This window comes from Pholcus phalangioides, unplaced genomic scaffold, assembly GCF_987345545.1.
Source record: "Pholcus phalangioides strain wild (caught in Gottingen) unplaced genomic scaffold, Ppha-v1.0 ptg000008l_1, whole genome shotgun sequence".
NCBI lineage: Eukaryota > Metazoa > Arthropoda > Arachnida > Araneae > Pholcidae > Pholcus > Pholcus phalangioides.
The window spans coordinates 1,131,262-1,156,242 of NW_028301601.1; the positions used below are offsets into that span (position 1 = coordinate 1,131,262).

At 35.7% G+C, this 24,981-nt stretch overlaps 1 protein-coding gene across 1 annotated transcript in view; it reads left to right on the top strand.

Annotated features, from left to right (window-relative positions):
* The window catches only part of LOC149083477 (kinesin-like protein KIF21A), a 103,493-nt gene that overhangs the window by 44,827 nt on the left and 33,685 nt on the right, over window positions 1–24,981 (top strand). Inside the window, exons 23-28 of the mRNA XM_089233999.1 lie at window positions 4,701–4,805; window positions 8,768–8,927; window positions 9,762–9,807; window positions 12,272–12,326; window positions 20,719–20,957; window positions 21,071–21,226. Of these exons, the coding sequence (XP_089090125.1) occupies window positions 4,701–4,805; window positions 8,768–8,927; window positions 9,762–9,807; window positions 12,272–12,326; window positions 20,719–20,957; window positions 21,071–21,226 (761 nt within the window). The remainder of the gene's footprint in view (window positions 1–4,700; window positions 4,806–8,767; window positions 8,928–9,761; window positions 9,808–12,271; window positions 12,327–20,718; window positions 20,958–21,070; window positions 21,227–24,981) is intronic.

Sequence of the window (24,981 nt, forward strand, 5' to 3'; positions counted from 1 at the left end):
AAATATATCTGTATGACGGAGGTGAAGGGACCCCACGTCCATTTTCGTTAATATTGAGGTGATGCTATTAATTTACTGTACTTTTGTTACTCACATAGGTATAGGACATTAAGTTCCATTTCAGTAAATAACAGAGATATTCACTTTATAAAACAAGCAAGCTCCTTAGAAAGGCATACTAAAAAAAATCTTTAAACAGCTGTCCTGTAAAGTTTTCTTTTCGTGACAGGGTGCCCATTACCTCTGCCATACAGATATATAAAGCCAGTTTCACATGAAACAGAGAACAAAAGGCCTACAAACAGTACAAATATTCAGTCATTACACTTCACTTCTGAAATATAGATGGCAACTCTGAAAAATTATACACAACACTAGATATGCACTCAGACTGTTAGACACACATACTTACACTTCGGGCACAACTCACTAAATAGTAAATTGCCCATGGCAATAGACCAGAGTTGTGCTCGGTAAAAAAAGGATTTTTCTTTTAGTTATTTTTTTTCCTAAATATTTTTCATAATGTTTGTGGCAAAGCATTTTAAATGTAAAACAATATTTTCAAAAAGGAATTAATGGTCTAAATTGAGAAACCAAGTGATATAACCAATTATGAGTTAAATTGGGCTGGTTTTACTCTTTTGATTTTCATGATATTATTTGAAAATGAAATTAGGTATAAAAATTGTATGATTAAATTAAATTAATTAAGATTAAATAAATTAAAACTATATTTGATATGATTGACCATTTTGATACGATCCTACTGTATATTACTACCATTTCTATAAATGATAATAATATAGGAGGATCTCTCAAATCCAGACTCCATGGGACCTAGGTGATTATGGATCAATTTTTTTTGTTTCTTAGTTTGCATATTTAAAGCAAACTCTAAAAAGAGCATACCTTTAAAGCATACCTCTTTGAGTACTTTGATTCATATTTTCCTTTGAAAAAAAAAATATATATATATATATTTGTACAAGTAGAACCTCGTTTACCCGAACATCAATTTTCCAAATAACTAGGTCAACCGAACACCTTTTCAACGTCTCATTTTCAGTTTTCTATAGTCAATGATGCTCAACAGTTGGTATTTTCTTGGAACTTAAATCATCTTATCTCCCAACTTGATAGCTTCCTTCACTTCCAAACAATTGTATATATTATACCTGCCAGCTATAGATGTAAGTAGGGGGTGAATTTGGGTATATTTTATGTAATTATGAACTACTGACAAGCAAAAAACATGTGAATAAGAGCAGATTTAGCTGCAATCTTTTTGTTTTACAAATTCATCTTAATCCTATGGGTCTGCCTTAATGAGAGGGAGGAGTGCGTCTTCTTGACAACAAAAAAGTTATTTGCCGGGGGGGGGGGGGGGGGTGGTATCATTTGTTGCCAAATTTCAATTTATTCCTTTGCGTTATTGAATTAGTTTTGAAATCGATTCACCAAACTTTTCACTTTTCCAAACATTTCTCGGTCCAGATGTGTTCGGATAATCTTGGTTCGATTGTATATGTGAATAGCAACAGATAATTTAATTAAAACATAATTTCTAATTTACAGGCTGTTACTAGTTATCTAAAGGAAGAAAAATCCTCCTTTGTTACATACTTTTTGTAGTCATTGCTCAGATCTAAAAAAAAACATTTTTTTTTGTTTCTGAAGATTGTAAAAGATAGATTTGATTCTCCAATTTCATGTTCTCCATAAATATTTGTATTGGTGTTCTGCATTCTAGCTTTTTTAAAAGTAGAACTCTCTCACATATACATTAACTATCATGTTTCCAAAAAAAACAGTTATTTTCCGGATATTTTACTGAGGTGAACTCGGGAAGAAAAGTCATCACGTCTCTGTTCCGGCGGAGACGCGATGACTTTTCTTTCCGAGTTCACCTCAGCAAAATATCCGGAAAATAACTGTTTTCTTGATATCTCGAGCTGAGAAAAAGCCATCTATCTCACTCTATCATGTTTCCGTTTGCAGCTTGTACCGGTCACATTGCAACGTTCCTTGTGGGAGTTGCTTGCCCGGTTTGAAATATCCAGTAATTTGTAGAAGCAAATGACAAGTGGAAAATTAACACAACTCAACTTTCGCATGAAAATGTTATTTATTAAGTTCGAACTAACGTTACACTAGATTTTTCAACACATAAAACCTTAATTCAATATTGAAAAAATGGAATATTCTCACCGATTTGTGGTCAGTCAATAATCAGTCTATCTGGTTGTATGCCTATTGATGTTGGTAGTCATTTTGGTGTAGCTCAGCCGGGTCAGCACCAGGGGGGGCATCTCGGTTGTGGGCAGGATCAGCTCCAGGGGGCCTCTCGGTTGCGGGCCAGATCAGCACCAGCGGAGCCTCTCGGTTGAGGGCGGGATCAACAAGATGTAGTGTTATTGCACATTCCCTTGACGAGGCCAGCTCTTTTGTTATTTTTCGTCCAACATCAGTTAACGAAGAATTTTTCAACTATGAAAATAAAACTTTTCGGTTCCGGGCCTGCCGGGAAACAAAGTTAGACAATTGAACTATTACATAATGAACAAACTATTGGATCCTTTTCCCAGCCTAAGACCAAATGAAGTGGTTGTAAGACAGACAACCTCCCAAGTAGAGGGTTTTAGTTGAATGAATACAACAAAGGAAGAGAGCATTACAATGTACAGCCGGTATTTAAAGGGAAAACTCCCGACCACACATGTCTAACCAAAACAATCGGCTTCAAGGTCATTTCATTTGCATATGATCGCAGGCTGGCAACATCACGGAGGCCTTGATCTTCGCCATACGATCACCGCTGCCGATGAATAACATCAAAAGGTAAACATTTATGTTTTTATGCTATGACAATTTCGGCTTTTACGCCGGGAGCCCATCGATACGTTACAACATCATTTGACATTTTTGGCTTTTTCAGGAACTCACTTAGATAATCACAGAAAAAATAGAGTGCTGGTCAAGTTATAAAACAGGTATAGCACGTAGAAATGAAATGAAGGAAGAAAAGTTCTTTTGATCAAAGCTGATATTTCTGACTAATATTGATTGGGACATACACAGTTGCCATCATTATTTACCAGAAGCTCAAAAAATCACTGTATGCTAACAATAAGTGGTACAAGAAAAAAGAAATAAACTGGCTGATATATATTAAAAAAGATTAAACAGAATTTGGGTGAAGAAAACGCATCAGAAGTCTCTGGTTGGGGAAAAAATTCAGTTGAAGTGTTCGAATTATGGGTTTCAGTAGGTCAGTGGTTCTCAAAGCGGGCAATATCACCCCCCAGGGGGCGGCAGAAGTTATGGGTTTAGTATAGGATCCTATGGGCTGACTCTTTAGTTGGAGGGGTGATGGTAATAAAAATTTCCTAAAGAACGGGTCGATGGAACTAAAAGTTTGGGAGATTATGGTCTAGATCAGTGGTGTACAAAATTTTTTAAGCACGACCCCCCCTTTTGACAAAAAAATTTATCACTGACCATGTGTTCCAGTTTTCCAGGACATTTCGATGTTTTGTTAGTAAATGTGCTGTTATGAAAGGTCTTTTCGGAATGCTTGTTTCTGTTTTAATTAGGCATTATTGACTTCCAAAGATGTTCAATTTTTTGATATCATATAAATTTTTACTTTGTTTTTTTGATCTAATTAGTGTCCCTCATGCAAGATGGAAGTGTAGCGAGATGCATGATCCTGGATTTTCATCGAGAACCAAAAAAAAAAAACCATCAGATTTCAAAATGATTCTACACTTGAAATCGACCATTAAAAAAAATTTTCCCAGTATATTTACATATTATTTATTCTATCCTGTGTTTTTAATTTTTTAGAAATATACAATTTTGAAATCGGGTGATTCCCTCTGAGTCACCCGGTTAAAGTACTAACTTGATATCGCCTGCCGTATGCCAGAAGCACAAATGTGCAATTTTCCTTTTTTTAAATCAGCTATTTGGATCTTGTTTTGCTATCCAAGTTTGCTATCCAAGCTATCCAATGTGTATTCCTATTGAAACAAACATTACAAAACATTTTAGGAAAATAACTTCCATAGAGTAACATGGGTAGATTCATTCAGATGTCATTTCCCACGTTCTTTTTTGCAAGGATATTGCACATTTGTGATTCTGGCATGACAGAGCCGATATATTGATTATTGTGCAAGTAGAATTTGATAAAATTACATTGTATGATATATGGTGATTTGTGCTCAGCTAAATAAAGGCATTTTTTAGTTTGATATATTTTTAAATAATAACAAATTTCTTATTTGGAAGTTTTTATTTTGGAGAATCTCTCGCAACCCCTAGTTCAACAATGCAACCCCCCCTCGGGGAGGGAAGGGGATTTGCTACCCATGGTTTCGCACCACTGGTCTAGATTATGGGTGTCCAGATTTGAGAGGTCCTACTGTACCATGAATATCTTAGAAGCTTTGCTTGCTTATATTGTAAAATACATTATCTTAAGTAATTTGACTAACAATCAACTTGAAGTACATGTTCTTTTATTTGAATCTTTGTGAATATAATATTTATGGCATGCAATATTGAATTATTTTCATTTAATTAAAATAAAATTTCCGAGTGTGCTGGTAGACCGTTTATTAAGAAATACTGTTTTAAAGTGAATGTAATGTCCATTGGATTTGCTGAATTTTTTTCTCATCTTGCTTCATCAGGATGATATGGACCTGATAGATGTGAAGAATCTCGTTTTCAGATCCACAGATGAATCCTCCAGATATTATCTCCTTGAGAAACTCCTCAACATGGTCATTAACCAGGTAAGAATCTGATATTTTTGTTGTGACTGATCCTGAATTTTTCTTTGGCTACTTCTGAAAAAGATTAAAGTTTTCATTGTTCTTGTCAAGTAATTTGTGCTTTGCTCCCCAATTTCGAAAGACAGGTGACAGCACTTCTCAAACACATAACAAACATTCCACATTTCCAAAAATAATCATCTTTACGTTAAGTACTCAACACTTTTTCAGAATGCATCAATTCCTTAGAAATTACTCAGTGGAATTTTAATGAGATGCATGTGCAACATTCCTTCCATTTTGTTTATGTGTACAGCCGCACAAGCAAAATTAGGAGATATACCATTGCTGTATGTAGTTTCTTGCCATATTGTGCACAAAAAAATCATGTGTGCACACGGAAATTAAAGATTAGAGAGAACGTTGTGCATGTGTGGTCATTTGTGCTGTACACCTTTACAAATCATGGTAATACACTCTGATGAATAGGTAAATAAAAAAATAAATTATCCTAGTATGATTTTGTGCACTCTGTACAGAATGAAAATAGCTGTGTTTGCAAGACGAATACAGCCCAACAAAGCTGTTTGTTTTAACTTGTTTAAAGCCCAAGGGTTTTTGAATGCCTGTTAACAAATGATGCTTGTTAAATCTTTAACGCTTAATGCCTGTTAGTCAAATATTCCTTTTCCAGTTGATGAGTTTAGTTAATTCAGTAGATACAGCTAGAATTATGGATAATGTTATCATTTGGGTATTTCTATCACTTCTGCGAAGTATAGAACAGACCAATATCACAACATGGGGAAAAATTCATTTATAGTTATCAAGATTTCGGTATATGTTACCAAGATTTTTATCATGCAAATTTTTTTTACACATTTTGAAGCTAAGGTTAAACCAGACTATTCCCCCTCCTCCATAGGTTATCATCTATCTGCAAGACTGTGTAGGAAGGAGGTTAGAAGGTGTACTTTGTTCCTTGTTTATAAATATTTGTATGTCTGGTTTACAGTCCCCTATTTAGGGAGTAGTAGCCATTATAATCCATGCACACATGAAGCTACTTTTGCAATGGCATACCTATAGTAGAGACAAATGAAATGAAAAAAAAACACCCTTTTCTTCAGTTTCTTTCAATTGACCAGATTCACTTCTCAGCAGGGTTGTTTGGTTTAAACCATGGGGGTTTTTTTTTCTTCAAAAAATCACAAAAGTGGCCTAAATATAATTTTTTCCCCTAAAAAATATCATATTGGTTCATTATTAGCCAAAATGATTAATTCTTACCACATTTTCTATTCTTGGGGTGCATTCTGATGATATTGTTAAATGGTGTAAGATGATATAAGTGGTTTTTTTTCAAAAAAACGCATAAGAGTTTCCTAAATATAAATTTTCTTTCATATATCTTGGTTACAGTATCAAAATTTCTCATTCTTGCTGCAGTTTCTAACTTTGCATTACATTCTGATGCTCTATCTTGAGCAAATTCATGAATGAGGATTGCATCACACATGTGGTGGCAGGTGTATTATCTCCCAGGCTTTTTTTTCTTCACTATGAAGCAGCAACAGTAGTGACTTCACTGTCATGCTAAGGGTAGGTGGTCTTATAATCCAAAAAGACACTAGCTGCTCTTAAAGGACAAAGACCAGTGTACTAGTGGTTACATTATCTCACAGACATTTTCATTTCCTTTCCATAGGAAGCAACACATCTCGTACTGTATATCACCACCAGGTTAATATTAAATTTTTTTTTACATATGTTCAGCATTACCCCAGTTAATCAAGGTTCTAATGTACAGTAGCAAAAATCCGAAATTAGCCAGTTCACAAAGTGGCTGGTGACGCCTATCCAAATAATTTTCAGTAAGAAATTCCTTGAACTATATGGACTGGGTGACCGTTTGGTTAGGACGTACAGTAGTAAGTGATCTATGAAAAATAATCAGCTATATGCAGGGTGATTATATTTAAATTTCTGATTCCAAAACACGGATAAGAACTGCTGGTCAGAATGGCTTGAAAATTTGCATGGATCCATTGCATGAAGCAATAGAATTTTTTTAGGTGAAAGAAAAAACACTAGTTTGTGTAATTGGCCAGCTGTATAATCTATTTTGTGCAACCATTATCATTTTGGCACTTCAACAGCATCAGTGTGTGAATAGCATGGCTGGACAAATCCCAGATGCCAGGGAACTAGAAAATTTGTTTTTTTACTTAAAATTTTATATGCATCATTGCTAAAATGAAGTGTAAGTATGAGACAATTTTTTTTTTTGATTTTGTAATAATGTGTCTTCCAACATGAGAAGGGGTCATAAAATCCCAGAAGAGTTTTAAAAAAAACATTACTCAGAACTTTTTTTCTTGAGGAGAAACATGCTTCACTCTTAATGAATTTTGCTGGCGCCTAAATTTTTTTCGATTTGTCCAGCCCTGGTGGATACCACAACCCACAACTTTTATCATTATGCTTATTACAATACCAGCTGCTGAAGAGCCATTTTGACAATAACAAGATATGACACCTGGCCGCCATGTTCACCTGACATGTGAATGCTACTATAACCCTTGCAACTTTTGGCCTCGGAGATACCTCCAAAATGTTATGTGCAGTGGTCAGATTGCAAACTTTGGTGAATTTAAAGCACATTCACATCATTACCATGACATAGGCCTACTCTGATCTGTTGTTGAACAAGCACTTTTTCTCTTCCACCTCACAGTCAGAATATGGTGAACAACATATTCAACATTTCTTGTGTAAGTTGTAGTTGTTTGTTTAAATGACTTCATTTTTGTGATATTTCCATGAATTATGAAATCATGCCATGCTAATTGCATTATCATTTTGTCTTGACTGGCTGTCATATCCATTCTGCAAGCAAATTCCCCATGTGCTGGGTGAGTACAGCATCATCTATTTTGCATTTTTAAGTATTTTCCCCCCCTTAACCATATAAAATTCCATTGCCTCAGGAACATTCATGCAAATTTTCAAGTCATTCTGACCAGCGGTTTTTATTTTAAAATGTTTTGCAATCAGAACTTTAGTTATAATCACCCTGCATATTGTAAATCATTGCTAATTAAATTGCATTTATTATACTTCATTAAACACATTGTATTTGCCTAGTTTTTATCATAGTTTTTGCAAAATAGTGTCCTAATTAAGTGTATTGAGAGAGAGAGAAAGAGTAGTAACTGGAGAAAACATCTTTATTATAGGGTTAATAATTACATTAAGAATTCTCAAACACAAACTATTTACTTGAGTTGAGCTGTAAAATAACTAAATTGCAAAAGCTTGTTTTTATTAAAATATAAGAAATATTTGTAGATTAATTAATATGGGAATTGTGTTAATTACATTAATAAACATTTTATTTTAATTAATTATTAGAAGTTTGAATGATTTTTTAGAAATTTTATGTTTTTAATGTGTAAATGCTATTAAAACTAAAAAAACCTGGTTTAAACCAAAAAAACTTTTTTTATCAACCTTACTTCTCAGGCATCTATGGAGCATACCGTACCTAAAAAAATTATTGTAATTTGTAAAACATATTAGACAGTTCCATTAAAATTCCTCATAATGGCTAAATAATAATAATGATGAACATAGGAGTTTTGCTTAAAGCAAAAATATCCTGTTTTAGAACAACATGAAAAAAGAAAACGGCATGATTGAACATTTTGCAACCAGTTCCAAGACCGTCATTCCAACAACAACCAAGTCGTTCGAACCAGTTCTGTTTGATGAAATGGGACCCATGGTCTCTGTATTAGCTTTTTGGATTTATTTTAGGTGTAATTATCAATCGGTTATTGTTATCAAAAACCTTGAGTCCCGATTTGATCACATTAAGCAGGTTGCACTGCATTTTTTTTCTCATAATTTGAACACGAGTTGATACTCGTATACAGCTAATGTACCATCCTCATGCTTTTTTTTCTTAACCAATGTTCCAGACATTCCAAGTTTTTCAGAAGGAGTCTGCCATTAAAGAGATGGAAGCAAGGCTGGAGCAGATTAAGAGTAAAAACGAGTTCCAGGTCCAACTTTTAGAACACTTGGTCGAGGATGGAAATCCAAATATTTTGGAGTTTATCACCAGCAATGTTGAACCTGGTAATTTAACAGACATTTTTTCTTCTTGTTTTCATTAGATAATAGGCGTGTTAGGAAAGTTGATATTTTGACATTCATACCATAAAAATACTTGTGGCAGTGCACCTGCCTTTTTTTTATTAGTCATAGGTTCATGTTAAAGCTCCACAATTTATATCTAAAGCTTTCATTAATCTCATTGCCAGACATGATATAAGAAGTTCAATTTGAAATACATTAGTAATGAATTGGTCTGATTGATTTACGGCGATGTGGCCTGGTCATCTTTCAATTTGACGGTCTGATTAATTGGATATGATGAATGTTTAAATTGCATTTAAGCTAGAGTTTGAGACAGTGGCTTTGAAACCTTTGTCACCCATGACTCCCTTGGCTGTGTCAACTTTTTATCCAGGCTCCTTGGGAAATTTAAAAAAAAAAACCATTAGAAAGCACATCAATATTGTCAACCCATGATTCCTCTGACAAAGGTTGGCAAGGCCCCTAAGAGCCTTTACACACACTTTGAGAACCACTTTATTAAGGGTATGCAATGCCTAGTTGCAAAGCATAGGCTTAATATTGTGATGGGAGGTTCATTTTGAAATCTGCTCAGCTGAATTATTATTTTTTAAATTAAATTCTGAATGCAATACCCTACTTTGCCTGGAGATGGCACCAGTATACAAGATAAACTGTCTGAAAAGATCATTGTGCAGAAGTCAAGAATAGATTCAGATGTTAATTTCATAAAATTGTGTATCTATTACTACATGTTAAATACCTCGTTTTGCTTGTTATCTGATCAGAAATTACTTTACATGATTTAACTAATTTGCTTTTGTTTATTTCAAGTGTCTGAAAGTCAGTACAGCTCTAGGTCAAGCTCTCCAGTCGATAGGTAAGTACCATTGTATGTGATTTAAAAAAATTTAAGTATTATCAACTGAGCTATCACCTTGATATTCCTAATGCTTATGTTATTGTAGCTGGGGTAGGCTGATATTGTATCGCGCATTGTTTTGTATGTAAAACTGTCAAAGCAGTTTTATTATTTTGAGTTGAAGCTGTTTAAATCAAAATATAGATTTTGATGGTTTAAATTTAACCTATACATAAATGTATATGTGATTCAAAATTTAAACAATGTGCTCAATACGAATCATGTAAAAAAAAAAAGTAAGAATTCAGAGAGTCGACAAGATTAGACAAAACATTAACACCAATGAAATACCACTTTTTAGATGAAACTGCTCAAAGAATTTAATATGTATTTTTTATATGTGCAAAAGGATAAATTCTTTTAAATTGCAAATCATCGATAAACAATTCGGCAGCCTTCCAGGTCCATAATTCATGATGGGAGCAGTTTATGGCTTATTGGGAGGGTTGGGCCTTCTGCTCATGATAAAGTTGAAATATAGAGCATGTGACATTAACAAATATAGATCAACATTTAAAAAGCAACATTAATTCAAATTTTGAAGTATTCTTCAACCAAAACTAATGTTAATTATTTGATAAAACATAGGAATCTACATCTACTTCGTCCTGTTTTGTACCCCATACAGACTCCATAAACATTTCAATTTGGTGACTGCAATAGTCAGGATAGTCCATGTATTTCACTTTCACACTGTTTGAGCCAAGTTCAGATACATACCAGGTGTACAAGTATGAAATGCAGATTTTTTTTTTTTTAAAAAAACCTTTAAATTCGGAAGAGTGATAAAAAGTGCTTTATTCAAAGTATGCTCCATTGCTTGTTATACATTTTTTCCATCTTTCCTGAAATTTGTGAATACCACGGCAGTAAAAATCTTCCCCTTTTGCTGCGAACCATTCATCGAGCTATTTTTTCTCATCTTCGTACAAACCAAAGCGCTGCTCAGAAAGTGTGTGACCCATCGACGCAAACAAGTGGTAATCGGAAAGAGCCAAGTCTGGTGAGTGAGCCGCATAGGGTAGAACTTCCAGCTGAGTGCTTCCAACGTGCCGCGAACCGCTTTTGCCGTATGTGATGGAGCATCGACCATTGAACATTGTCAAGGAGCATTGCACATTGTCATGGAGCATTGCGATTGGAAACAGCGTGTTGACTTACGCCCAATTGCTCTGCAAGTTGTTTTTGTGTCTGTGTAGCATCATCTTTGTCCAACAATGCTTCCAATTCCACATCTTTTTTAGTAAGTCGCCACTTTTGAAACACAGAAACCATCATTCACACGTATCTTGCCATGGAGCATGTTCACCATAAGCTTCTTGAAGTAATCGGTATGATTCAGCAGCAGTTTTTTTCAAATGAAAACAAAAAAATTAATGCTGTACGCGAATGCTCTTTGTATAAATTTCGACATATTGAACACAACAATACAACACTATGCACACACTTTCCCAATTTATCACTCGTGCACGTCTGACACTTGTTGATGAGACAACAAAATGGCGCAGTATCAAATCTTTATAGCACAAACTGCATTGGTGCACCATCTGCTTTCTGAAATCCGCATTTCATACTTGTACACCTGGTACAGCAATTTATGTTTATACATTGTCACTATACAGAGATCAACGTTTATCTTAACCCGATTGTAGAACTGTGGGTTAACCTTTCCGATGTAGGACTCAAATTATCCTTGAGCAGAGGCGCTGATATGAAGAAAACATTGGAGAGGTTGTCTGGCCTGGTCTTGTCTGTTTGATGTCTCAAACCTGGAGTTGTCAGACATCCTGTATACATGTGATTCAGGAGGTATGCAAAACAGGGGGAATGAAGATTGTATACTCATTAAAATTATTATTATTGGGAATGTGTGTGTGTGTGTTCACACACAAGTGATTAGAGCCTATAGGTTATAGTGTTCATATCCTACTGTGTCTATATCTTTAGGCCTCCTGGTATATATTTTTTAATTTCTTGACTAATCCAAAACAATAACAGGGAAAAATGCGTGTTGGAATTTAAATATTGATACAAGTCTTTTATTTTTTTATTTTTCATATGGATATATGTGGGCTCCTCACAGAAAAACACATCAGCTTTCTAAACATTTATTATACGCACAAACACATAAAATACAAGACAATACACTGACAGACAAGAGAAAAGTGGCCTTTCCCGCCATCATTTTCCCAACAACAACCCGTTGCCATCCTTCTATATCTTAATCACGTTCATTTTCATGTGTGCCGCAGTGCCATCTGCTGAACAAAAGACAAAGCTATAACTAAAAATTCCACATATATAGACAAAGATGGGCATAAATACATTTTTCTCATAATTGTTTGTTTCATATATATGCAAATTTCTGTCTTTCTCATAGTTGTATATCTTTTGTATGCTTATAAATGTATTTGTATTGCAGTAGTATTTCTGAAATGTGCCCTCCCAGTTTGGGATCTGAATCTCCAAAATTAAGAGTAAGTATATGTTCTTATATGCTGGCCAAAAAACCATTATTATTATTTAGAGTTTATTTAATGTCATTCCATAAATTCATCTTACGTTTAGTGTCTAAATATAGTTAGTAAACATCAAGGGGAACAAAAATTGTAGTGGTACATGGTGCAAACCCCGTTGAGAGGGTGAAATCATGAAAAACGCATGCAGGTTTTGATGTTGTGCTTGACGACAAAGGCATGAGGTGGCATGGAGATAGCGAATGGCTTACGGTACACAGATGTATGAAATTCAGTGTCTGTCTTTTTAATGAGCAGATTGAGAAAAGGCAGCATATTATTTTTTCCTATTTCATAGGTGAATTCAATATGTGGGTCAATAGAGTTCATAAAATTGAATAACTCAGTGACATTAACATCAGTCCCATCAACTAAGGTGAATGTGTCATCAACATACCTGATCCAAAGTTTGAAGTGGCGGGTTTCCAAAAGTTTTGTTTCGAAAAAATCCATATATATGTCACAGAGGATAGGCGAGAGTGGGTTGCCCATGGCAAAACTTTCCAAACACTGAGAAATAATTGTGTGATACACAAAGTTGGGTGAGTTGACATATTTCATTGATTTCAGTTGAGGAGAAGTGAAATTCTTGCAGAAGTTGTTTCAGGAAAAAAATTGCACTGCTGATAGGAATGTTAGTAAACATGGATTTGATATTGAAGGAAATCATTGTAGTGTTTTCTGGTTGAATGCTGCGGATGATGGAAACGAATTCTGAGGAATTCTTTACTGTGAAACAATGATGTTGAAGTTGATGCGTAGGTGATCCAATGCAAGAAATTATTAGTAAATATTTTCTGACTTCTTGAATTCTCCAAAAGTTCTCGATCTTTCGAGTGAAACATTGTCTGATGCCCATTTCAAAGTACTTGAATATGGACTTAATTTCACACACCCATTTTTGTCCTACAAAACTTCTTGTGCCCATCGAACGGTCGTTTCTCAACAGCAAATTTTCTCCCGATTAAAAAGAATCTCTTCGACATTTAATTTCCTCTTCAGTTTCGGCCAATCTAAAAACCACTTCTTCCCCATTTGAGAAATCTGAGATCTCTGCCATTCGAGAACTTAAAAGAAACAACAATATTTTCATCACTCAAGCTGACAAAGGTGGCCAAATTGTTGTACTTGATAAATCCATGTATCAAGAGTTGAAAAATTAATTAACGATGGACCATACACTTGTCTCAATAAGGATCCAGCTCCTACCCTTCTAAAATTGGTTCAAAAGAAAATCAGCCAGTCTCCCATTCTACATTCTTCAACCAAGAAACGCATCTTTCCATCCGCTGCAAACTGCGGGAGACTTTATGCTCTTCCAAAAATACACAAACCTTCATTTTCAGTAAGACGTATAATTTCTTGCATTGGATCACCTATGCATCAACTTGCTGAATTCCTCGTTGAACTTTTGTCCCCTCTTTGCAAAAAGCATCGTTTCACAATAAAGAATTCCTCAGAATTTGTTTCCATCATCCGCAGCATTCAACCAGAAAACGCTACAATGATTTCCTTCTATATCAAATCCATGTTTACTAACATTCCTATCAGCGGTGCAATTTTTTTCCTGAAACAACTTCTGCAAGAATTCCACTTCTCCTCGACTGAAATCGATGAAATATGTCAACTCACCCAACTTTGTGTATCGCACAATTATTTCTCAGTGTTTGGAAAGTTTTACCGGCAAACAGAAGGTCTTGCCATGGGCAACCCACTCTCGCCTATCCTCTGTGACATATATATGGATTTTTTCGAAACAAAACTTTTGGAAACCCGCCACTTCAAACTTTGGATCAGGTATGTTGATGACACATTCACCTTAGTTGATGAGACTGATGTTAATGTCACTGAGTTATTCAATTTTATGAATTCTATTGCCCCACATATTGAATTCACCTATAAAATAGGAAAAAATAATATGCTGCCTTTTCTCAATCTGCTCATTAAAAAGACAGACACTGAATTTCATACATCTGTGTACCGTGAGCCATTCGCTATCTCCATGCCACCTCATGCAAAATCCTTTCATCCTCCCAATCAGAAACTTTCGGCATTTTCTTCTTTTGTTCATCGAGCACTGAAACTTTGCAGTGATTCAGCCTCCCTCCAGAATGAACTCAGTATCCTTCGTGACATCGCTTATAATCATGGTTTTTCACCTTTTATCATCAACAAGATCCTCAAAAAAATGACCCAGACATGCACCACGAACCTACTCCCAGCTAACTCAAAAAACAGTTTTCTAATACCATTGTTCTTCCATTCAATTCTTCAAGTTTCATGATCTCTTCTATCTTAAAGAAATTTGACTTCCATACAATATTCCAGCCAACAAATATACTCACCTTTTCCTGTCTGAAAGATCCTATCTCACCCTCCAAAGAATCTGGTATCTACTTCATCCCATGCAAGAATTGCGAAAATGGATATATTGGTCAAACTAGGAGAAATCTAAATATTTGAGTTCTTGAACACCGGAAGCATGTTGAGAAGGGACAGACGGATAGTTCTGCTATTGCCCAACACTGTTGGCAACGTTCACATTATTTTGATTTTGATAAAGCGTTTGTTTTTAAAAAAGCAACACACAATTCCGAATTGAATTTTCTCGAGAAATACTTCATCAGAACATGCCAGAATTTCCTCGTTAATGATGGAAGAAACACGCCGCCTATTTCGTCAGCTTGGAAGGCTTTATTAACCTCAGTCGTGACAAAACTTTCAACACTTCGCAACAGATGGCTCCCCAATTCGCATCCAAAGACCACTCGGACGCAGCAAATACAAAGGCGAACTCTTCGGACGACCAGACGTAAACATCACTCCTCCACGACTCATTCGTGTGAATTCTGACCACGAAATCCTAATGACGGCTCTCCATTGAAAAGCCGAAACGCGCCGACCATTCGACCAATTGAATTTATTTGTCTTGAAAACGTTTCAATTTTTGTATAAATTTCAGTATTGATGAAAATTGTCTGTTTTAGTTTAAAGACTGTTGTCTGTTTGAATTTGTTATCATTGTTTTCCCAACACTAGTGGTTGGCATCTTCAGGAGAATTGATAAAACTGGATCAAAAGTCAACCAGTTTTAGATAATCAACTTTTGATCCAGTTTTATCAATTCTCTTTAAGATGCCAACCACTAGTGTTGGGGAAACATTGAGAAATAACTCAAACAGACGATGGTCTTCGAACCTGAACAGACAATTTAGATCAAATTATGGCTGCGAAAACCTCATCAAATGATGGCCGCGAAAACCATATCAACTAATTTTAGTATTGTCAAGAGTAATTTCAGAATTATTGAAAGTAATAATTCCTGAAAAAAATGACACTTTTTGAAAGAAATGATTTCACAATTAATGGAAAAAATTAATGAAAAATTTCGGAATTAAGAAAAATTTAAGGTTTAATAAAAGAAATAATTAATTAAAAATAATTGATAAATGTGAAAAGGAAGTTATTTGCAAATAAATAAAAGTTCAATCAAAGAAATAAATTCAGAGTAAATAAGTGTTCCATAAATTTGGGTAACCCAGTTTGATAAAAAGAATACTATAGTATGACTGGGTGGCCGCAAGCTTTGTAGAAAGTTCAGTTTGGCCTACAATGTCTGGAAGGTTGAAGGCCCTGGTCTCGTGTGTTGCTGACAATAAAATATTTTTCTACATCTATGCACATATTGATGGGAAATTTTTCAGCAAGTAACTCAAGGACAATGCATAGCACACAGATATAGACAAGCATTTAGGAAACATTGCTCATGCATTGAAGAGCAGGCAAGAAAGCATAAAAGCCTAACCTATGAAGAAATTTATTTTTTATGTGATTGTGTGTGAATTACAGTACCATATGTATGTTGGTAGTAAAGTGCTGTAATACCCCAACTCATGTTACCCATCCATTATTCCGCTGCATTCTAAAATTGATTTTTTTTTATTTTGCTACTCTACATATTTTGAGCAGAGCTCTAAGGCTTTTAGAGTCACATTTTTCATCTCAAGAGTAATTTTCCCTAAAGAGATACAGCAGAAGAAAAAAAAAGGGGGAAAAAATAAAGAATATCTGCAAATTTATCTTCCCTTCTCCTTCTAAGGAGGGTAGGGGAAACTAATTCTATATCTGTATCATACTATGAGGATTGTTGAAAGGATCTTCAACTCTTCACGTTAGACCAGGGTTTTCAACCTTTCAGACATTGCGGGCCAAATTGAACTTTCTACAAAGCCTGCGGGCCACTCAGTCATACCATGGTATTCTCTATTCGATTGTTGTTGTTGAAAGTTCTTCTCGACACATCACCTACTTTACCGCACACCAACTCCGGTGATATATCGCCATATGGCAATTTCGAACCAGTGGAGTTGGGTGGGAAACAAAGGCGCCATCTATCAATGGTTGCCCCAGGATCATAAGGTAAACTTCTATTTAAGATTTTATGCTTGGATTCGAACCCGTTGACCTCGACTAACCTACATACCACTATCCTACTCGGGCTCGACACATCACCCGTCTCTTTCACATCATCTGTCTTGGAATGAATTGCTGACATAAGTCAGGGGGTATGACTGTGCTGTGTTCCAATGAAATATACCTGAGATTGAATTTCTTCAGCAGCGGTTGTGATAGGTTGAAAATGTGGGGGTGCTCCTTAACCCTCTCAGCAACATTGAAGAGATGTCTTGCCTCCTTGAAAGCCTCTATCTTGGCATAGAAAAGCCCAGATATTTTGCAAAGTTGATTTTTCAGTGGAAAATTTTTCTCTATTCCCCTTACTTTGCATCTTTTGAAAATTGGAAGAAAGCCTACTTCATTAAAAAAAGATAGAATTTTTTACAGGAGGTTTATTGATTTCTATTAAAGCCGCAGAAAGGGTTAAAATATAGCAATGCTTTTTTTTCTTCTCTTTTTATACAAATACAAATATACAAATACAAATACAATGCCACAACAGGCAAAATGCCCAACGAGGTGGCTGATAAAAAGATGCCCATAAAAATATGGTTGTCATATGTTTCAAAAATACAGCAACCCAATTAAAAATGCAATTAACACAAATTACAAACAGTATATACACATGATAAAATATTATACAATGCCCATAAAGAATACTTATGGTTGTCTTATTCTAAGAATGGATAGCTTCTCGATTTACCCCAACATGTTTATCGTATTTCTTTTTAAACGTGTCAATTGTGTTACAATTTACTACCTCCGGGGGTAAGCTATTCCATTTATTAACAACCCTATTGGAGAAAAATTCCCTGCGACACCATAACCTTGCATTGTCCCTCACCAATCGATACTGGTGTCCCCTTGTAAAAGCAGTCGATTGGCGGTGTACTAAAAGTTCATGGTCCATCCTATCCATCCCATTGAAAATTTTGAACACTTCAATCATATCTCCTCGACACCTGCGTTCATCCAATGTAAACATATTCAAAAAATGAAGTCTTTCTTCATAACTCAAGCCCTGTGTGCCAATAAGGACACGCGTAGCTCTTCTCTGCACCCCTTCAACCAAGTCTATGTCCCTCTGTAGGTATGGTCTCCAAAACCTTACAGCATACTCCAGTCCAGGACGAACTAAGCCTCGAAAAAGCGGAAGAATGACTTTAGGAGAACGCGAAGAGACCTTTTTGAAAATGAGACCAAGCATTCTATTCGATTTTTTGACAACCGCTGAACAATGTTCAGAAAACTTAAGTCGCTCGTCAATGAGAACTCCCAAATCGGTGACTCTAGTTGCATCCGGGATAGTGACACCATTCAACTCGTAAGAGAACCGTGGGTTGTTCGAACCAAAATGAGCGACCATGCACTTATCTACGCTAAACGTCATGCTCCATTCATTTGCCCATGCTGCAATCTTGTTTAAGTTGGTCTGGAGCAACTCCCTATCGCTTTCATTTCCGATTACCCCCATTAGCTTCACATCATCTGCGAATTTGCTAGTAATTCCATCGATACCCTGATCGAGTTTGTCGATAAAAAGTGAAAAAAGTATGGGGCCAAGGACACTTCCCTGAGGAACTCCACTTGTGACGTCTGTCCAACCAGAGAATTCCCCGTTCACCATAATTCGTTGCGACCTATCTCTTAACCACGATTCTATCCAATTCAGCAAGTTGCCCCCTATTCCAATCTCGTGTAAACGCTTCAAGAGTTTGCCATGTTGGACCCGATCGAATGCCTTCTGGAAATCAAGGTAAACAACGTCGACATTTTTGCTCTTACCCAAAGCCTTAGTCACGTAATCATAGAAGCAAAGGAGGTTAGTTACACATGACTTCCCCTTCCTGAACCCATGCTGATTATCCGACAATACATTATTCTCGTCTATCCACTTCATAAACTGCCTTTTGATGATAATTTCCAAAATTTTCGAGAGGGAGCTCGTCAAACTCACTGGACGATAATTAGACACCACTTCTCTACTACCCTTCTTAAATATCGGAACAACGTTAGCCAGTTTCCAATCTCTCGGGACGATACCCTCAGCAACACTACTCCTGTATATCTGTGCGACTGGCCCCAACAATTCATTAGCACCTTCCCTGAGAACCCTGGGATAGATATCATCTGGTCCTGGTGCTTTGCTTGCACATACATTTCTTAGAAGATTTAGGACCTCCACGTCTTCCACTTGAATATCGTTGAGCGTTTTATTACCCCATGCAACACCCGTATATCGAATATCATTATCTCCATTAAAAACCGACGCGAAAAAGTCATTGAAAGCACTACACATGCCTACATTGCTCTCTACTTTTGAGCCTCCTATCGAGAGGGGGCCAACTGTCCCCTTACATCCATTATTGACGTATCGAAAAAATGATTTTGGGTCAGAGCCAATGTTATCTGCCAACCTAGATTCAACTTGCTTTTTACTATCCCTTATCGCTTTCTTCAACAGTCTTCTTTTATCAGTAAACAATGATAGGTCACCTCGTCCACTTTTATACTCTCTGAATGCTCTTTTCTTTTCAAGATAAAGGTTCCGCACGCTATCCGTGAACCATAGAGGGTGTGATGTACAAACACGCTTTTTTCGAACAAAGGGTATGACGTCGTGCAAAACAGAGGACAGCTTCGTACTAAATTCTTCCCATTGACTTACCACCCCTACTGATTCCAACCGGTCTTTGAAAACTTCCGCTAACCTTCTTCGCAAAACATCAAAGTTAGTTCTCCGAAAACAAGGAACCAGTCTTTTGTTATCAACCTTACCCGAGGAAAAGTTACAGTGAAATCTGACGATACGATGATCACTGGAAGAAAACTCTTCCCCCACCGAAACATGTTCAACTATATCCTCAGAACTAGTAAGAACTAAATCCAAAATAGCAGTACCCCTAGTGGCTTCTGATACATGCTGATACAAAAAATTTTCGAGCACCATTTTAGTTTGTAGCCTTATGTTTTATTGGTTTGATGATAGTATCTATAACTGTATTTACAGTTTTATCAAAAATAATTACAATATGAATTGTATCAGAAGTTGAACTAGGGGAGGGGGGTTGTGTGATGACTGACAATCTTGCAAAGGCAGCAAATTTTAGATTTGGGAGGGAAACAAACTGGATGATAAAATTTTCCACTTCTACAGTAGTATATTACACAGGAAAAAATCTTTCTGTCATGACTGACATACCAAATATTACACAGCCCTGAGGAAGTTGCTGCAGAGGAAATTTTACTGCTATTTTATTTGTGAAGAAGTTGTGGTGTTGGAATTAATTAGTATTGAACCTAACTGCACATTTCTGTATATCAAATCAAGAAACTTTCTGGATATTATGTTCAGATTTATTTAGGAAAAAAAGTTCATCTCTATCAGGAAGACCAGTGGAGACTTTTCTTTCCCAAGCACATCTCAGCATAATATCAAGAAAGTCTTTTGATTTGATGTATCACTAGTTGAAAAAAAATCATCCATCTTTATTTATTTATGTGTTCAGCTGTTATCTTCTAAAGACAAAACTGGCAATTAATGAATATCTTATTCATGCAATTGAAATATTGCAAGGTCTGTCATTCACTGCTGCGAGTTTTTTCTCTCCTGTCATGACTGACAATACCCAAAATGAAAATGTAAAGGCAGGTTATCGTAATCGCTTCCTATCCTATTTTGGATTTCATCCAACATTACATTGTTCCTGCTCTGCTACGATGTCTTATACTTTTTCTTGCACATTTGTTCACCTTGAAATATTACAATTGGAAAAGGCCACCATTTGATATATTAATTGGCAGAAAATGTGAACTTTTTCTGAAATAAGATCTGATTAAATGAGAATAAATTATACCTATCACATCTTATTACTTAAATATATTTTTGTTTCTGTAGCATCGAAAGACTGGAACTCCTTCAGAATTTCTGGCAGTTTCCCACTTGTCTTCCTCCCCACCAGTGGGCTCTTGCCCTTCGGGATCAGAAACCTTGGACAAACCTCATACCTCAAGGTTGGCTTGGTCTTTTGGACCCGCTTTGCAACAAGAACTTGATGAAAGTCATCAGCAAGCCTCTTCTGCTACTGGCTCAGATCGGGGAATTGTTAGAGTCACGAGTGCCCCAACATCTCTTAAGTATGTTTTAATCAAAGATAATCCAAAAACTGTTATATTGTTGTCATATATTATTTTATTTTCAATTGATGATCTTATGCTAACTTCAAAGAAAAAACAATTTTTTAAAATAGGGAAATGGGGGAACGGCCAAAAACAGAAAGGTCGCCTCTCACAAAAAGAAAGAACTACAACCGGCATTTACCAGACGTATCGCCTGCATTTCGAAGAAAGTTCTATTCTAATGCTAGCATCATACCACCATCAGGTTTATCAAGACAAAGTTCAGTGTAAGCATTTTTTGATATGACTGGCTAGCATCAAGTATCAAATATTTAATTGGTATAATTATTCAATGAAACTAATGACTATTTGGACATGATTTGCATTACCTTTGAAAATTAGTAAAAATTGTGGTTGGATAAAAAAGAACACTTGTATTTGTGTTGAAAACGCATCTTAGTGTTTTGTTGAATTAAAAACATATTTGATTGATGCAAGAGCTTTATTATGTTTAGAAGCAACCCCCTCGATTAATTATACTCTTTTCAAAAAATCTATTATATCTTTGGAAATACTGTATGTGTTTTGTTGACGAGTGAAAATATATGAATTGCAAGAGCACATTAGCCCAAGACAATCTGCCTAATGGACTATAGGATATTTCATGGTTTCAGTGAGTTTGAAATTCGCTCAGTCCTTGTCAGAATCTTTCCTGATGCTGAGATATTACTTTTGCCAGTGGAAGAAAAAGGTGCCATCATGATTGCACAAGCATGTAGGTAACTACCTTAAAAAGTTTTCATGTTCAGTGGTTAGTGTTCTAAACTCTTATTGAAAGACGTAGAAGAGCTCTTCGAAGTCAACTATAAATCATAGGTCTCAGTCTTACTGGCTCTGATGTGCATGAAATGACCATGTAACAAATAATTGCCACATTCATTCTTGCATATTCATTCTTGATTTTTTATGTTGTCCCGAAGAATACAAATTTATTAGATGAATTTAAAAAAAAAAAATAAGTACAGTGGATCCCACTTAGGCAGTCATGGCTCGGATATTCTGGGGTGGGGAAGGGTGCAGATTTTGAAAAATATACCGCCATCTATCAGCAAAAATATGTAGTCAAGTATTTACAATTAATAAAGCATTGCAATGCATTTTATGACTTATTTTTGTTTATCAAATTATTTTTCACATTATCTGTACATCTGTGAAGTACAAAAATAAAAATGCTCTACGAATGTAACATCAATGTAAATAATTTGTGCAATGAGCCTAATTGATATCTTAATGTTAAAAATCATCATTTAGGTTCAGCAGTTGCCATCGGCAATGATTTTTTGCAAATTGGGAAAATTCATACTCTTCTTTCAATACTGCATTCTAATTTAAAAGCTGTATTACATTCTAATGATGAAGATACATACAACAGATTTAGAAGGTAGATGGCAGCATCAGTATCTGGGGTGTGTTTTTCAGCACGGCAAAAGCAAGCGTAATAACCTATGTGCTAACCATCCCCCTTTTTCCCTTGTGTTTCTAACTACTAAGGGTGACTCATATTGGCGCAGGACAGAAAGCACCCAAAGAGGAAAGAAGAATATATATCTCTCTATGGAAAGCGCCGCCAAACCTTGACCACATGACCTGTATCTTACGGGATACTTTTTTTTAAATCAGTGCTTCCGAAAATATTTATTTTTTAATTTATGAAATTCATTTGCAAAAAATAAATTCAATGGTATTAAGTTGGTATCAAATACATTTTTAGAATTAAGTTAATGACAAAATTTTCAGGGGGAGCACACACTTTTGCTCTATCTTCAGGAGGCGTCCCTGCTTATAAGGTTTTCCAAAAAAACAAATATAATGATATGGCACTGTGAATTCTCTGGAGGTGGGATCGGTGTTAATGAATTCAAGCAAGAATTCATCAGCAATGCTCCATATGCATTTGCCAATAAGTTGAAAACCAAACCTTAATTTTAGTAACAAAATCACTTCTGGACCGTGATTTGTGCTCTCAGGAACAGAAAAGGTATTCTTATGATTGCCCTCATACCTCCCAGCATCACAAATAATGCTGCTGCACATTGCAAAACTTACAATGCCTTTGACGGCTATTTAAAACAAAAAGGGGGGAAGGTTGACAAGTGATGTCTACCTGTTCTTGCTTACACAGTGAATGTTATCAATGTGCTTGTGAAAAGGTTCAAGTAATCAGTTTCAGCCCATCCACTATACAGCTGACCTTGCACCCAGTAATTTCCATTTGTTCCTAAGAAACATCTTGAGGAACAGACAGCACATCAGTGGTACAATAAAAAATGAAGTTACAATGTGGTTCTGGTAACTGGGGGCTGGAATTCTATGACACTGGGGTACAGAAACCAGTATCCAGACCGAGTGGTTGTTGTGGTAAATTGCTCGTCCATCACCATGAGGATTGCCTTCAGGTTTGATCCTGGGGAAGAACAAAAATAACAAGTTATTTTCTCTAATGTGCTTAAGGTAACCTTGGATAGATGGTGCCTTCATTTCCAACCGGACTCATTCTGCAATAAAATTTCTGAATGACAATATGACCAGTTGGTGTGTGCTAAAGTAGTAGCCAGACAGATAAAAAGAAAACACATGAGGTAGTTAACAATTTGTAGTGGATGTTTTGTTGTACTAGCGATTGTACCTTTACTTTCCAAACACTCTCTCATGCATTACCTGTCTGTTCTTTTAAATCTGTATTTAACCAGTCACAATATTTATTTTAACAGCTTTATTTTCTTTCCTCCAGATGGCTCATTTACCAACTACCAATTTTTCTCTTTAATTTTTGAATTTTTAAAAAAATATTTTCACTAATATCTTGTAAACCAGTGGTTCTCAACCTTTTTTGTCCATGGCTCCCTTTCAACCATTTCTCATTCCTGTGGCCCCCTTGCGAACATGAATAATTTTCTACTCCCCCCCCCTTCCTTCCCCCTCCCCGTTTTCCCATTAGAAGATAGTTATTCAAAAATTGTCTGAAGTATAAATATTTTTGAATTTAATTTGATTAAATTTTAATTTATGAAAATAATGAAAAAGCAAAATAAACATAATAGAATACAGTAAAAATAGAATAAATCCCTTGGGGTCACAAAGGGTCTGTATCATCGTAATGTTACTTTTTGTGAAGTTTATTGTTTTTTCTCAGTTTGATTTGTATGTTTTATGTGTTGTGTCAGTCCAATTAAAAAAAATATATTTCTAATCAATGTAAACTCTGCACTTGAAGACGGCACAATGTCATCAAGTTACTGTACTGGATGAAATTTTTATTATTTCTGAATTAGTTATTTTGTGTGTAAAAGATTAAGGTTTCATTGAGAAATGTCAGTTGTAGCTTCCAAAATATGCATTCTTATAATGATAAAAGTCGCAAAAAGTGGTAGCAAGCAGTTTTATTCTCTTCATGTGGATAAAAGTAGTAATGAGGGAGTAGCCACACAAATGAATCACAATTGAAAAGTTCAACCTTCCACATCGTTTTCAACAATAATACATATATCAAGGATATAGGTTCATGTTGTAGCCCTACTATGAATTTAAAAAAAAAAACTAAAATGCGTTTGAAAATTTTTTAAAATGTTTGTTTGAACCATTCATTCCAGAGAAATCATGTACACAGTGACAAAACTGTTCGTGTGAACATATGGCGTTTTGGTTCATAATGTGACCATTCTCTGAGGCGAATGAAGCAACGTGCGTGTTGGCTTAAACACAACACAATATTCCACATAACAGTCCGTACTATATTTCATATACAGGGTGCATATGGCATTTTACTGGTGAATCATTGGTCCTAGAGGCATACCAGTTGGAAAAAGTACCCGAATAATGTAGTACTCAGATATTTGATTCATGTTGCTAGGGGTTACAGAGTTATTGAAATAAAGATGTTAACTTTTTATGCGGATACCCTGTGCCCCAAAACCCAATTGGAAAATTGTTTCCTGGTCTCCGACAAAGAAATTCAACGTGTCTAAGTTAAAATTTTCACTGA